Source organism: Mustela nivalis, assembly GCF_964662115.1.
Source record: "Mustela nivalis genome assembly, chromosome: X".
Taxonomy (NCBI): domain Eukaryota; kingdom Metazoa; phylum Chordata; class Mammalia; order Carnivora; family Mustelidae; genus Mustela; species Mustela nivalis.
Genome location: NC_139040.1, coordinates 35,725,222 through 35,739,436, shown reverse-complemented (window position 1 = coordinate 35,739,436; position 14,215 = coordinate 35,725,222). Strand labels below are relative to the sequence as shown.

The window sequence follows — 14,215 nt, the reverse complement described above, 5'->3', positions numbered from 1 at the left end:
CTACCTGTCATATGAGGAACACTTGAGGGAAGTGTGAATACTTAGCTTTGAGAAGAGTCAAATCAGCAAGTTAGGGAGAGATGGCTTCACACTGCAAGCACTATTCAGAAAAAGGAACAGCTTTGTTCTGTTTGACCCCACAGGGAAGAAAGATTATTAATGGATGTGTCACAGGGAAAATAATATTAGAAAAACATAAAATAGCACTTTTTAATGAAGTGGCAAGTGTTGATGGAGGTTTTTGGAGATTGTGAATTCAGTGTGTTTTCTGTCCCCTGACCTATGGAAACATCGGTGGATCATTTGGCAAGGATACTGTAGAAAGGATTCAAACACTAACTGAGTGGGTGGGTGTGTGGCTGAAGATCCTTCTACTGTCAGTTTAAGAAGCTAAAGATTCATTTGCAAATTGCTCTATTCTTAAGTGGAAACTACCTACAAACTATTGAAAGAATGTCTATTTATATGGTACTTTCCTGCATGGAGTGGACTGTCAAAGGCACTTTCCCCCCCATGATAAAGCTTAATGTAACACAAATCATTGCATAAGAAAAATGGCAAACATTCCAATTTACCTTGACATAGGCCACAATCTTCAATGAAATAGTTGCCAGGTAGAGTGAGTTCATTGCAAAATCCATCAGGTTCCACCAGTCATGGATATATTCAGTAAATCCACCATCCCACATTTCCTTAATCTCCCCCCAAATGAAACCTAAAAAATGGTGGCAAGAGGTTTATTTCTAGACAGGGTCAAAAGAGTCATCATAGTCATCAGAGTAGGATTCCCCTGAATAAAGACAGGCAAAAACAATGAATGAATTGAGATCACTGGAGTGAAGCCCCCAGAGATGATAATAATAATGTGCCTCTTTTTCTCTCCTGCATCACTTCTCAGTTGTGGACTCACCAAACTTGATAGGCTTTACCTGAAGATGCTCATATGTTACATTTTTCTGGATGCTACTTATTCTTAGCGTTGCTATTATAGTTACTGGAATGCTGCTGCAATTTTGGGTGCTTGATTCCAACCTATTCCCATTTTGAAGTAGGAAATACACTAATTATGTTAATAAACTAGTGAGGTCAATATTATCCTGTAGTCCTTAGTTTCCACCATGTGCTGGAGGGAAAACTTAGTAAGTTTTGAGATGAACTAGCTAACTGCCAACTGAATTACCGGATGTTGAGGCTAACCCTAGGCAATGGGGCCCAAAATAATTTAGAATACTCTTTTCTCCTTTCTCCTCTGATTGTGTGTGTGTGTGGGGGGGCTGGTTCTAGAATTCTGCCTGATGATGTAGATGTTTCTTGAGTTTTGGAATTGAGAAACCAGTAAAAGGAGTGGCTGTGGTCTAAGGCAGTGCTTCTCAGACTTTAAAGTGCATGTCAATCACCTGGGGATGATGTTGAAATTCAGATTCTGATTCCCTATATACAGGGTGGGACTTGAGATTCTGTATGTCTAACAAGTTCCCAAGTGGTGATGCTGACATTGTTGATTTGGGAATTACAGTTTGAGTAGCAAGGATTTGGAGGATAGTAATACATTGGAGGGTCCAGTGCAATCTAGCTATGCTTAGAGACTACTGGTAAAGTTACTTTTACCATGAATTGTGTGAATTCCTCAGGTTCCCCTCCCGATTGTGGAATCATTACCCATATAGGATGTGGACCCTGAATAAGCACTGGTTCTGTGGGGTAGCCTCAAGAAAGCAACAGGTTCAATTGCTCTTGAGTTATAGGAAGGGCATTGAATAGACTGATTAACATTTGCTATGCCTAGCTTAGCTGAAACCCATTCTGACTGATACTTGGTTTTTCTTCCACACCAACTGACAGATTAATTTCCTGTCATTGAAGATGTTAGGTTAGCAGAATTAAGCCCTGGGTTCACTGTCAGTCTCACTGTGGGCCAGGTAATACTAAGAGACTGGGGTCTGGGGAAGAAGGAACTACATTTCTGAGACTCCCAACAAAAGGTTTCCCTATGGCACAAAGAAAAGATGTCCTAATTCAGGGCTGGTCCATTTGCCTGTTCCAGTACTTACTGTCTTTAAACAGGAGCAGCAGGCAATCTAGCCATAGCTCCTGGTTTCTTTGACTCACCGAGAACCCAAGGCAATATCATCCATTCCACGACAGTTGGGGGAGGCCCCTGAACATGAAGGTCTGTCCTAACGATGTGCTGAGAAGCCAGGAGAAGCATGAAGAGGAAGGTCAGATATGATGCTGTGTGGCAGATAAACTTGATAAAGGGTTTCTTGATGAACAGCCCAAGGTTGCTTCTGGGGGAGATGAGGTAAGCTATAGACAGCATGGGAAACAGGAACCCAATGGTCATGCAGGTAAGCAGCTTGACTACCCAGTGTTTCCGTCGCCATCCAGGGAAGCCATCATACCACAGGGTGGCAAGTAACTGTTGGCAATTAGGCTGAGCAACAAACTGGGAAAGAAAGAGAACAAGTTAGGCATCTTGGATGTCCAGGTGGAAGTATACATTCATAATACCTCTCCTAGTTTACAGGAAGCTGCATGGCTAATCCCCAGAAGAAGCTTATTTTCCAGGTTTCCATGAATGGATCTAATCCCAGAGATGTCTCTACATGTCAAGCTATGAGACTGGATTTTCCATAGGGTTATTTGTTTCACATATTAGGCAAAATCACTCTGTTGGGTTTGTGCTTTGTCATGCTTCCCTATTCTTGTTCCCATCATCTTAGAGAAATGATTCCCAAACTTTGGCTTTCCATCAGAATCATCCAGTGAACATGAAAAGATTCAGTTTCCCAGGTCACACCAAAGATTGACTAAATGAGCATCCCTTGGGAGTAGAGCCTGGGCAGCTGTTTTACATAGTTTTTCTGGGAATATCCATGTCTCTTAGCAGAGAATCATGGGGACATTTTGTTTCAAATTGGTTCACTTTTACTCATTCCCTGAGCTTACGTGATGTCATCAACAAACATGCACTATGTTTGGGAAAACACAAACTGGCAGAGAATAAGCTCATGTCTGTGGCTGTGGTTTAGAATGGAAATGAGTTCCCTGCTTGATTTTATCTCTTTCCCACTTTGGTTTCGAGCACCTTTTGGTTGGCTAGCAGTGAATCAGCTTGCTGCTTTGCCATCTATTAACACTCTCTCAAGTCTAGACATGCAGAAGAGGGAACAGTATTCGGGGGCCCAAACTGCAGCACTGTGTACTAACCCAGCTGGGATTTTACTTAATGGCAATCTCCAAAGTGTCAGTGATTAATAGTTAAGGAATCGTCAGCATTGCAAGTCATCATCAAACTGCCACTTCCTGGTAAGCAACTCAATAGGGAGTTCAGCCGTCAGCCGTGATTTTAAAGACTGCCCATATTTCCAGGCTTCCCATGGGAAAGTTTAAACAGAGCTGTACTATATAGCTTACTAGGGCAAAGGAAATCAAATTCTTGCATCAATTACCGAACACCCAAGGTAGACTAGCCCAACTTTACTGTTGGCATATCTGTGAAGGTCACTGGCTTCCCACTACAACCATTCTGCTCTTCCTTAAGCACACAGCCGGACTACACCTTCCAGTCTCCCTTGCAGTGAGATGTGGCCACATGATTAAGTTCTTAATAACGGGATTGCTGAGAAATGATGGGGTACTTCCAGGCCTGGCTTATAGAGGTCTTATGTGTGTTCCACCATGTTTTCTTCTGCTTCTCATTGACTAGGATATGGTAACCAGCATAACCTATGAGTTTCTGTCAGCTCATGTCTGTCAGTGACCATATAGAGGAGAACTACCTTGCCGATATCTGCCTTGAATTGTTACATGCCTGAGAGTATTTTAGTATGTTTGAGCCATTATATATTTGGAAGTCTAGACTACCCTAAAGCACTTTACTATTATGAAACTACCAAAAATAACCTCTAAGTTTTTTTATTATGTGATCTCATCTTGTTCAAAGATGCTTATGATCCCCAACATGTCCTGTATCACACAGAAAGACACAATCCTATAGTCTCTTATGACTCTTTTTGGCATTATAACCTATGCTAGAGGCTGGGATGAAAAAGTTCTTAAAAAAGTACAGAAAAGTAGAAGGGTAAGATGTTTAGATGCTGTGGGAAGGGCACTGGGAGTGCACAGTCTAGTGAGGGAGACAGATATATAAATAAGCAGTTTTATTTTTTTTTATTTTTTTATTTATTTATTTTTTAAAGATTTTATTTATTTATTTGACAGAGATACCACAAGCAGATGGAGACGCAGGCAGAGAGAGAGGGAAGCAGGCTCCCCGCTGAGCAGAGAGCCCGATGCGGGACTCGATCCCAGGACCCTGAGATCACGACCCGAGCCGAAGGCAGCGGCCCAACCCACTGAGCCACCCAGGCGCCCAAATAAGCAGTTTTAAAACAGTATAGTAAGGGCTTAAAATTAAAGTGGATATGAACAAAACATAATGGGATCACAAAGGAGAGCAAATCTGGACTGCTCAGCCAAGGCTCCCTGGTGGAGGTGATACCTGAGTGGAGCATTACATGATATGTAGAAGCTGGTTAAGTGTAGGGAGGGAAAAGTAGTAGGGAGTGAAGAGCAAAAGTAGTGGAGATGACATGACTAAAGGCATGACCTGTATGAGGAACTAGAGCCATCTGGGGTGGTTATAGCTGGAATGGCAAAGCTGTGAATGGCAGGAGATGTGGTTGGAGAAGTAGAGAAGGGTTACAGAAGGTGAAAATGATAACCTTTGGCTACTGTAAATAGTATGGCTCTTTTTAAGAGAGATAGGGAGCCATAAGCAATATGTTTTTTATGTGTGTGAGTATGTGCAAGTGTGAGTGTGTGTATTTGTATGTGTTTAGAATAATAGAGTAGTTATGACCCTCCACTGTAGAATCTGGAGCTAGATTGCATCGGTTCTCTTTGTTCTTCAGTGTTTTCATCTGAAGAATGGAGATAAAAACAGGATCTACCAGCTAGGGTTGGTGTGAGACTTAAGATTACTTATCAGAGTGTGTTGTTTCATTGTTTAAAAAAAAAGAAGAATATCACTTATCAGGCCCCTGCTTGGCTTAGTCAGTTGAGCATCCAACTCCTGATTTTTGGCTTGGATCCTGATCTCAGGGTTGTGGGACTGAGCCCTGTACTGGATGGACTCTGTGTTTGGGGTGGGGAGTCTGCTTGAGATTCTCTCTTTCCCTCTCCCCCTCCCCCCATGCATGCATGCTCTGTCTATCTCAAATAAATAAATAGGTTTGCCTGGGTGGCTCAGTTGGCTAAGCTTCTGTCTTCAGCTCGGGTCATGATCCCAGGGTCCTGGGATTGAGCCCTGCATCAGGCTCCCTGCTCAGTGGGGAGTCTGCTTCTCCCTCTCCGGTCCCTTCCCCTCCACTCATGCTCTGTGTGTTGCTTTCTCTCTTTCAAATAAGGTGATAAAATCTTTTAAAAAAATAAATAACTCTTGAAAAAAGAAAACAATCACTTACTACATACAAAACACTCAGAATTATGCCTAGCACATAGTTAGGGCCCATTCAGTCTTAGCTGCTGATATGATTATGCATATGATAGGATCAGACTTAGACTTTAGAAAGATCCTTCTGGGGATCAAGTGAGAGATGAATGGGAGGCAGAAAGTGGACAAAACTCGAGGTAGGAAGACTGGTTAGGAATCTGGCATATGATGATTGTGACTTGGACTAAGGTTATGGCAGTGGAAATGGAAAGCCATGCTCAGATGCAAAATACTGAGGAGGAGGAAGGAAGTGGCAGGATGTAGTGAGGGATGGGGAGTGAAGGAGTAGATGGGGATTGAGTGTAAAGGGGAGAGGGACTTCTCTTGGGAGAATTGGTAGCTATTAATGTCATCAGCTGAGAGTGGGAACACTGAAGCTGGAACAGGTTTACGGAGATGTGCAATGCTGAATGGAGATATCAGGACTGATGTACTGATGTCTGCAGCAAAGGTTGACAAACTTTTTCTGCAAAAGGCTAGATAGTTAATAAGTGGGGCTTTGAAGTCCATATAGTTCCTGTAGTAACTATTCAACTCTTTTGGTAGAAATTCAGGAATAAACAATATGTAAATGTGTAAATGAATAGGTGTGGCTGTATGTGCACCAGTAACACTATTTTTATTTTTAAATTTTTTAAGATTTATTTATTTGTTTATTTGGGAGAGAGGCAGGGGAGGGGCAGAGAGAGAGAGAGAGAGAGAGAGAGCGAGCGCATGAATATCTCAAGCCGACTCCCTGATGATTGTGGAGCCTAATGCAGGGCTTGATCTCATGACATTGAGATCATGCCCTGAGCTGAAATCAAGAGTCAGATGCTCAACTAACTGAGCCACCCAGGTGCCCCGTGCCAATTAACACTTTAGTTGTAGTTTGCCAATCCCTGTACTATGATGTTGCTCCCTACTGCTGCTAGGACCAAATATTTGGACCATGTCAGCATTGGTCTTTATGACCACCTGGGACTTCCTGTCATGTATCTCCAAGAATTCTGACCCCAGAAATCACTTTCCTTGGCACCTGGGTGGCTCAGTGGGTTAAAGCTTCTGCCTTTGGCTCAGGTCATGATCCCAGGGTCCTGGGATTGAGCCCCACATCGGGCTCTCTGCCCAGAAGGGAGCCTGCCTCTCTGCCTACTTGTGATCTCTATCTGTCAAATAAATAAATACAATCTTTTAAAAAAAAGAATTCACTTTCCTTTAGGCATAAAGTACAGAGGCGAAGCTTCTTTTAACATAGGATATTACCATCCAGCCTCTGTCTTCACTGCCTCTGCTCTGATTTTTGATTTGGCTGAAGATGGTGATTTTACAGTTTGGACAGGTTTTTAGTTTCTGTTTTTACATCTGATAAGCATAGTGTAGGGTGGTGTGGATTCTGGCAGAACAAACTGCAATTAGAATATTATAAAGGAAGTTTTTGTTAAGATACCATGTAGTATTGAAGCCCAAAACATCTGTGAACCTTGAAAGCACAATCCTGATTCCTGTTTGCATAACGAAGTTCAAATTTGATGGGTTATTTAATCAATCTCTACTCGATTTTAAGAATGCTTCAGAAGGAGAGATTGCAGGAAAAACAGCAGAGTGTGTATTCATTGTATGCTTCATTGCACTAAGAGCCAAACTGTAGAGACTAGAGCTGTAGTTTTTAATTTTGGTGGGGTCCAATTTGTGTTTAAATTTGTTGCTTGTGCTGTTGCTGTCATATCTAAGAAACCATCACCTTATCCAAGGTCACAAAGATTTGTACCTAGGTTTTCTTCTCTGGATTTTATAGCTTTAGCTCTTATATTTAGGTCTTTGATCCATTTTGAATTATCTTTTGCATATTGTGTGAGAAAGGGGTCCAAATTCATTCATTTGCATGTGGATATCCACTTGTCCCAGCATTATTTTTTGAAAAAGCTGTTATTTCCCCATTAAATTGTTTTTGGATCCTTGTTGAAAATCAACTAATGATGAATGTAAGGGTTTACTTTGGATTCTTAATTCTATTCCATTTATCAATAAGTCTATCCTTGTCCTGTTCTTGATTTTAGGGAAAAGGCTTTCAGTTGGTCTTCATGAAGTGTGATATTAGCTATGGCTTTTTCATAGATGGCTTTCATCACGTTAAGGAAGTTCTTATCTATTTTTTGAGTGTTTTTTTTTTTTATCATGAAAAGGAGTTGGATTATGTCAAGTACTTCTCTTACGTCAATTGAAAGATTATGTATGTTTTTCTCCCTTCCTTCTATGAATATAATGTAATAAATTGATTTTGTTATGTAAATCACTCCTACACTACTGGGATGAATTCCACCGGGTCTTCATCTACAATCCTTTTTATATATTTCTGGATCCAGATTATTTTTTTGATAAGCCTATTGTTTGCCTCAACTGCTATCCACTGTTTCAGGCAGCTGTGATATGAAACAGTTGCTGCTGAATTTTTCAACAAATGCCCTTAGGGGAAAGGGCTGTTGGTCTTGAATAAGATCACATAAACACAAGCTCTGTAAATAGAGCTTTCCTAGGGAGTTGCCAGACAGGTCATATAATGACGATTTTCTTTTGGGATGGGTCTTTTGGGGGAGCTCCAAACCCAGTCTTCTCCTTTCCAGTGGAGAAGCTGCCAAGCTGTTGGTTTTCACAGTTGCTGTGGTTCCAAGGCTGTTGGTTTTCAAGACTGCTATGGGGCTGGGTAAAGGGGGAGAGGAATAGGCAAGTTAAAATATCACAAAACTTGCTACTCTTACCAAGATTCCGCTGTTTTTCTTGAATACATGTTCCTCTGGTTGTTGCAAATCTTTGGTTAATTTTCAGAATTGTGAAAATGTTTATTTGGAATATTTTTCCTATGCCTTGTTGTGTTTTTGAAGGAGTGGATTTTCAGAAGTCCCTACTCCACCATTCTGGAAGTGTTTTCCCTTTGTGACTATTTTACTTTTCATGGGAAGTGATATTGTATTGGGATTGTTGGATTGTGGCTTAGTGCAAAGGATAGAGCCCTTTCCCAATTTCCTCTTCAGGAGGCTTAAAAAAATAAAAATAAAAGCCAAAGGGCTGCCTAAACTAATAAACTAAGAGCATGTCATAAACTAAGAGCATGCCTTAGTTTCCATTATATTCCCAGTATTTTGCTAAATGCCTGGCACAAGGTAAGCACTGAATAAATATTTGTTAAATGAGTGATTGAGTAACTAGGTATATGATGGATGAACCTTGGTGGAATGCTCTTTCCAAAGCTTTCTTTCCTTAGTGTATATAGGGAGTGATGTGTGGTAGTGAAGACAAGCCTCCTGGAAGTTGAAATGGGGAACTACTCTTAACATAAACTAACTTCCATACATTGAGCTCTTACAGTGTACCAAACATTGTAACAGATTTTCTTTCTTTTTTTTTAAGATTTTATTTGCTTATTTGTCAGAGAGAGATAGAGAGAGAGAGAATGAAGGAACAAGCAGGGGAGCAGCAGGCAGAAGAAGAGGAAGTAGGCTCTCTGCTGAGCAAGGAGCCTGATGCGGGATTCGATCCCAGACATCTAACAAACTGAGCCACCCAGGTGTCCCTGTATCAGATGTTCACATACATCACCTAACAACAATCTTAAAGGCAGGTATTAGCATTAAACTCCCTTCACAGATGATGGAACTGAGCCCACGATCACATTTGTGGTATGTGGTGGGGCCAGGACTGGAGCCCTGTTTTGGCTGATGCTATCGAACAAGCCCTTCAACACTGCACTTGGGCAGTCATGGATGGTGTGAGCTGAGGCTGGCAGAAAGCTGAATTTCCCAGTATTGTACCTACTGGCCTGGCCACAGTGATTGAAATGCTCCTGTCATTTATTGCTTTGGATCAAGGTGTTGAAATTATATTCATGTTTTTATAGGGCACCTAGGTGGTTCAGCCAGTTATGCATCTACCTTCAGCTTGGGTCATGATTTGGGGGTCCAGGGACCAAGCCCTACATCAGGCTCTCTGCTGAGCAGGCAGTCTGTTTCTCCTTCTCCCTGTGTTCCTCTTCCTGCTAATCCTCTCTCTCTCTTTCTCAAATAAAATTTTTTTTTAAAAAAGAAATTATATCCATGTTTTTAGGATGTGGTAACATATAATGCTATTAACTAAATAAGAGATTAAAGTGAGTGTATCATATTAGCCAGTTACCTAGCTAGATAAGGAGTCTGCACACCACCAAAGCTGAAGGGCAATGGTCAGAAGGCCAGGTCTGGACTCCTGAGTGGCAGCTAGGAAAGGCAGGAGGGAAGATGCAGAGCTAAAGGACACAGGAGAAGGGTTAGGAGGAGGAGATGCTGAAGATCTTAGTTTCTTGATTTAGCTGTATAGGACCTCCCTTGACAACTGTCCAGATCTTTTCTTCACAAACCTACAGGGCCACCCATGCAGTTCTTTCTGTTTTTAAAAATCTACGATTCTTCATTTCTCCAATGCTCTTGGGCAATAGCTGAAAATGAATTTTTTCCTTACTGTATAGGACTTTTGAAAAAGCTGTGGCTTTTTTCCTTTGCTATAAAGCTGCATTGTAAGTGGAGGGGCTCAATAGCTCTTTGCCCCTCGATAGAATAATTCTATTTTTTTAAAAGACTTTATTTATTTATTTGACAGAAAGACACAATGAGAGAGGGAACACAAGAATGAAGAGTGGGAGAGGGAGAAGCAGGCTTCCTGCTGAGTAGGGAGCCTGATTCGGGACTCAGTCCCAGGACACTGGGATGATGACCTGAGCCGAAGGCAGTCGATTAATGACTGAGCCACCCAGGCACCTCTGAAAGAGTAATTCTTGATAGAAATAATGTCAGGTTCTACTGGAAAGAGCCAGAATCTCCCCTAAACCACTAGCAAAACTGTTTCTATTTCACCTGGGAAGAGCTCTGACTTCATTCATTCAGTGAGGAGAATTACCTCCCGAACTCCCCACTGGTACATCATATGTGAAGTCTTGTTCCTATAGCTGTCTAAATAATCACGTGCCTTTAGGGCTTGATTCACATGCCGAACCCAAAACAGAACAGAATTTGACTTTCTCATGGCTAAGGGAAAGCAAGATCAATGTGCTTCAATTCCGGCATTTCAACAAGTATTTCCGTACACCCGCTCTGTGTCCAGTTCTGTGGGATTCATGGAGAGTGGGTCACAACAAGAGAGACCCACAGTTATTCTGGCCTGTAGGATCTCACTGACAGACCAGTCAAACTCACATGAAACGAGTAATAGGACAGCCATGTTTGTGTTCAGATACCTGTGCAGGCAGGCAAAGAATGTCAGGTTCTCAGCTGGGTAGTGGCCACAGACTGGTAAAGGCTACTCCCTTCCAAATCAGGAGATTTTGCTAAGTAAGGATGTGATTAACAACAACAACAACAACAAACCCACACCCCTTTGATTCTTCTGTTAGCACCACTTCATAAGAAGAAAGATCAGAATAAAATACATTCAAACTGGTTCCACTTAGCATTAGGGAAAATTGACTAAATAGTTATGAGGCACAGCAACGTAGGAACTCAGGGCATTCAGAGAAGGGATGAATCAGCAGGCACTAGAGTCAGAAGGAAAGGCTACAGAGAATCCTTAAGTCAGAGAATCTCACTTCCTTCTCGGAGCCTTCCCTGATTGCCCAGGCCAGAGGTGATCCCTCCTCCTCAAGCATGGACCACTTTGCTTCTTCCTTAAGGTACCCCTTAGAGCCTGACCTGTGTTATACTTACTTTTATGTAGAGCCTGTGACTTGGCTTTCTTACCCCAGTAAGCTTCTGAGGAGGAGGGACAATTTTGTATGTTGTATGACATTTCATAGCCCATAGGGCTTTGCAGACATTTACTGTACTTGTTAAAGTGAGAAAGTTCTCTTCTCTGCTTTCCTGCTAAACTTCAGTGCTGAATATTCACTATCTAGTGGGCATTTCAAATTCCAAATTCCAAAGTTCCACATGGAACTTTCTCCCCCAAAGGCCCCCCCCACTTCTCTTTCACCTCATATTCTCTGTACCCACAAGGTATTTCTTTAGTACTAGTCATAATAGTCATAGATTAAATATCCATACAATTTCCTGTGTTTTGGATACTTTTAAAAGCACTTTATATGTATGAACCAACCCAGGATATATACCCATTTTATAGATGAGAAAAACTGATGCCCAGAGAGGTTAAATACTAATGATAACTGCAACAATGAACATTTGAATGCTCACTGTGTGTCAAGGCCTATAGTGAGTGCTCATTTGAGAGTAGTGAGCCCGGGATACACTTCCCTGGTTAGTGACCAAGAACCTGTCTCTGATGAGACAGTGGAAAATGGGCAAAATCCCTTGGTTGGAGCAGAGGATCTGGGGGTGAAGGGTGGGCTCTTGAAAAGGAAACCAGGGGTGTGAGGCAGAGAAAAAAAGCGAGTAGCAGTGAGTTTTCAGTGGCTCCTCAGTGAGGTCAGAGGAGAAAAATCTTTCCTAACTCCCACAATCCACTCTCTTCTGTGCCATGGAATCTGTTAGCAAGAGAAAGGTCAGTATACAACAAGTCAATCCCACATTGAGTCACCTCACTGGTGATTTGCACATGATTTTAGACTGTTGGGTATGTATAAAGTGCAGTAGATGAGAATAGAAGAAAGATCACCTTGACCTATGTTTAACATTCAGAGCTTTGTTAAGTAGCTCAGGCCTGTTGTTCCCTGAAGTAGTTGGCACTGAGTTACCTTTATGCATTTTCTAAAATGGCATCTGACTTCAAGCTGGGGGCCTTATACTGTAAACACTTTTTCCTTTAGTACACTTGGAGGAAAAGAAAATCTGAAAGGTAAGAAGCCCCCCCCCCCACCACATCCCCTAGGGGAGAAGGCAAGGATGTGGAAGAAAACTTGAGTTCCCAGCTATGGCAGACTCTGAGCTAAGAGTTTTTCTGGGACGTTGGAAAAAGTCTGATCTTTCTAGAACCTTCCTCTGTTCCCTCAGTGAGTAGCTACACAATAGAATAGACCCAACTTTCATTGCCTCAGATGTCAGTTCTTCAAAAGAGTCCAGTTGTGTGTAAGGGTGTATTTTAAAAGCCAGCCAGCAAAAATGATCTGAGATAGAACAGGTTTTGTTGGCTTGTTTTGTAATTGCCAATCAAGCTGGGCTTTGCTGAGGAGAAAAATGCTCAGAAAGGAAATCAAGGGCAAGACAAAATTTTCCAAAGAGGGGAAAATGTGCAAAACCCCTTCCATCACTGTCATTACAATGAGCTTGCTAGGCCGTACTGTTATGAAGTGGTTCAGCTTTTTACCACAGCAGGAGAAATTTGAGACAAAGAACAGGTTTTTGGCAAGTAGCTTAGGCCCAGGTCATAATTCAAAGTGGCCTCTACATTTTACATGTTGTCTCTGTCTAAAACACTTTGATACTTACTCAGAACATAATCCACAGTGAATTTTTTTTGAAAGAAGGGGATGCATTGCTTACCTAAGGATTATTACTGAGACATTTTGTACTCATCTGGCTGTTGCTGCAGTTATCTGGTACACTTGGTACCTGAACTAGTCTACCTATATCAACGGCAACAGAAGTTCGGAGTCATAAAATAAGTCAACTGGCAGTCATACCTCTAATTTCAAATTTGAGCCAAGGCTTACTAACTTGAACTAACTGAAGAAAGGTGAGGCTAGATGCTGAAAACTCGGTTTTAAATACATATTTAAAAAATATAGTTTCCCATTCGCTTGTATATATATACACCAGTGGGAATTTCCTTAATGGGGTTTCCCAGTAGATGTTATAATCCTCCCTTGTTGGAGGTGATTGGCTCTGGAAGCGTTTAGTGCTGCGAAATTAAGTCCAGTGCGGTGGCTTATTTTAGCCATGGGATGGCAGCAGAGAGCAGTGGGAAGGCGCTTCCTACTTGCAAGAGGGGAATTCTAGAAGGAAAGAGGAGGCTGTCTTGGAAAACTCATCTGGGAGGGAGCAAGTGAACCAGCATGTCAGGCAAATTGAAGAGGAGAGCCTGGAAACTCACTAAAGCCAAATAAAAAGTCAGACGGGGTGTGATCAGGTCAGCTAATGGCCCATGGACTAGAACAATGGCAAAATATAATGAAAGCCAAAGAGGCAACCAATTCTGACGGCATTTAGTCTTTTGAGAGCTGGGTGTCCAGGGCATTTCCAAGCCTACTGCTGGGAGGATGCTACAGGTTCACAGATCCACAGTACTTACTCCAAAACCGTTGTGGCCAGATGTGTTATGGAATTCTAAATCTGTCAGATTTCAGAACAATAATAGACCATCTGTACCATATATTAGGTAACACTCCCAGTGGGATTTAAGGCAGCATTCATAATTAGGGTTGCCAAATTTAGCAAATAAAAATGCAAGAAGTTTAGTTACATTTGAATTTCAGATCAACAGTAAATCATATTTTAGTATAAGTGTATCCCTTTATAATACTTGGGACATACTTATACTAAAGCATGATTCACTGTTGATCTGGAATTCACATGTAAACAGATGTCCGGTATTTTATCTAAAAATGCTACTATAGTCAAACACACTAATATCACAGCAGCGAAACCTGTGAATGCTTAGACTCAGTGGAATAAACAAAGACAGTAAATTGCCCCACATCAGTTTATCTCATGTTTTGTCATCATAGGAGTTTTGATAGGAAATTTATAAAAATTTTTTTTTTGTTTTCAGGACTTGGTAGATTTTAGAATTGTGGACTTGTAACGCTCCAATTAATAAAAGAAA

General features: G+C 41.5%; 2 protein-coding genes across 3 annotated transcripts in view; one reads left to right on the top strand and one right to left on the bottom strand.

Annotated features, from left to right (window-relative positions):
* The window catches only part of TRPC5 (transient receptor potential cation channel subfamily C member 5), a 256,603-nt gene that overhangs the window by 54,872 nt on the left and 187,516 nt on the right, over window positions 1-14,215 (bottom strand). For both annotated transcript variants that reach the window (XM_082716419.1, XM_082716418.1), the window contains 2 exons: window positions 2,110-2,446; window positions 576-715 (listed from right to left, as the gene is read on the bottom strand). In XM_082716419.1, the coding sequence (XP_082572545.1) occupies window positions 576-715; window positions 2,110-2,446 (477 nt within the window). The remainder of the gene's footprint in view (window positions 1-575; window positions 716-2,109; window positions 2,447-14,215) is intronic.
* TRPC5OS (TRPC5 opposite strand) overlaps window positions 1-14,215 on the top strand; it is a 57,524-nt gene that overhangs the window by 10,005 nt on the left and 33,304 nt on the right. The gene's annotated exons all lie outside the window — the stretch shown is intronic.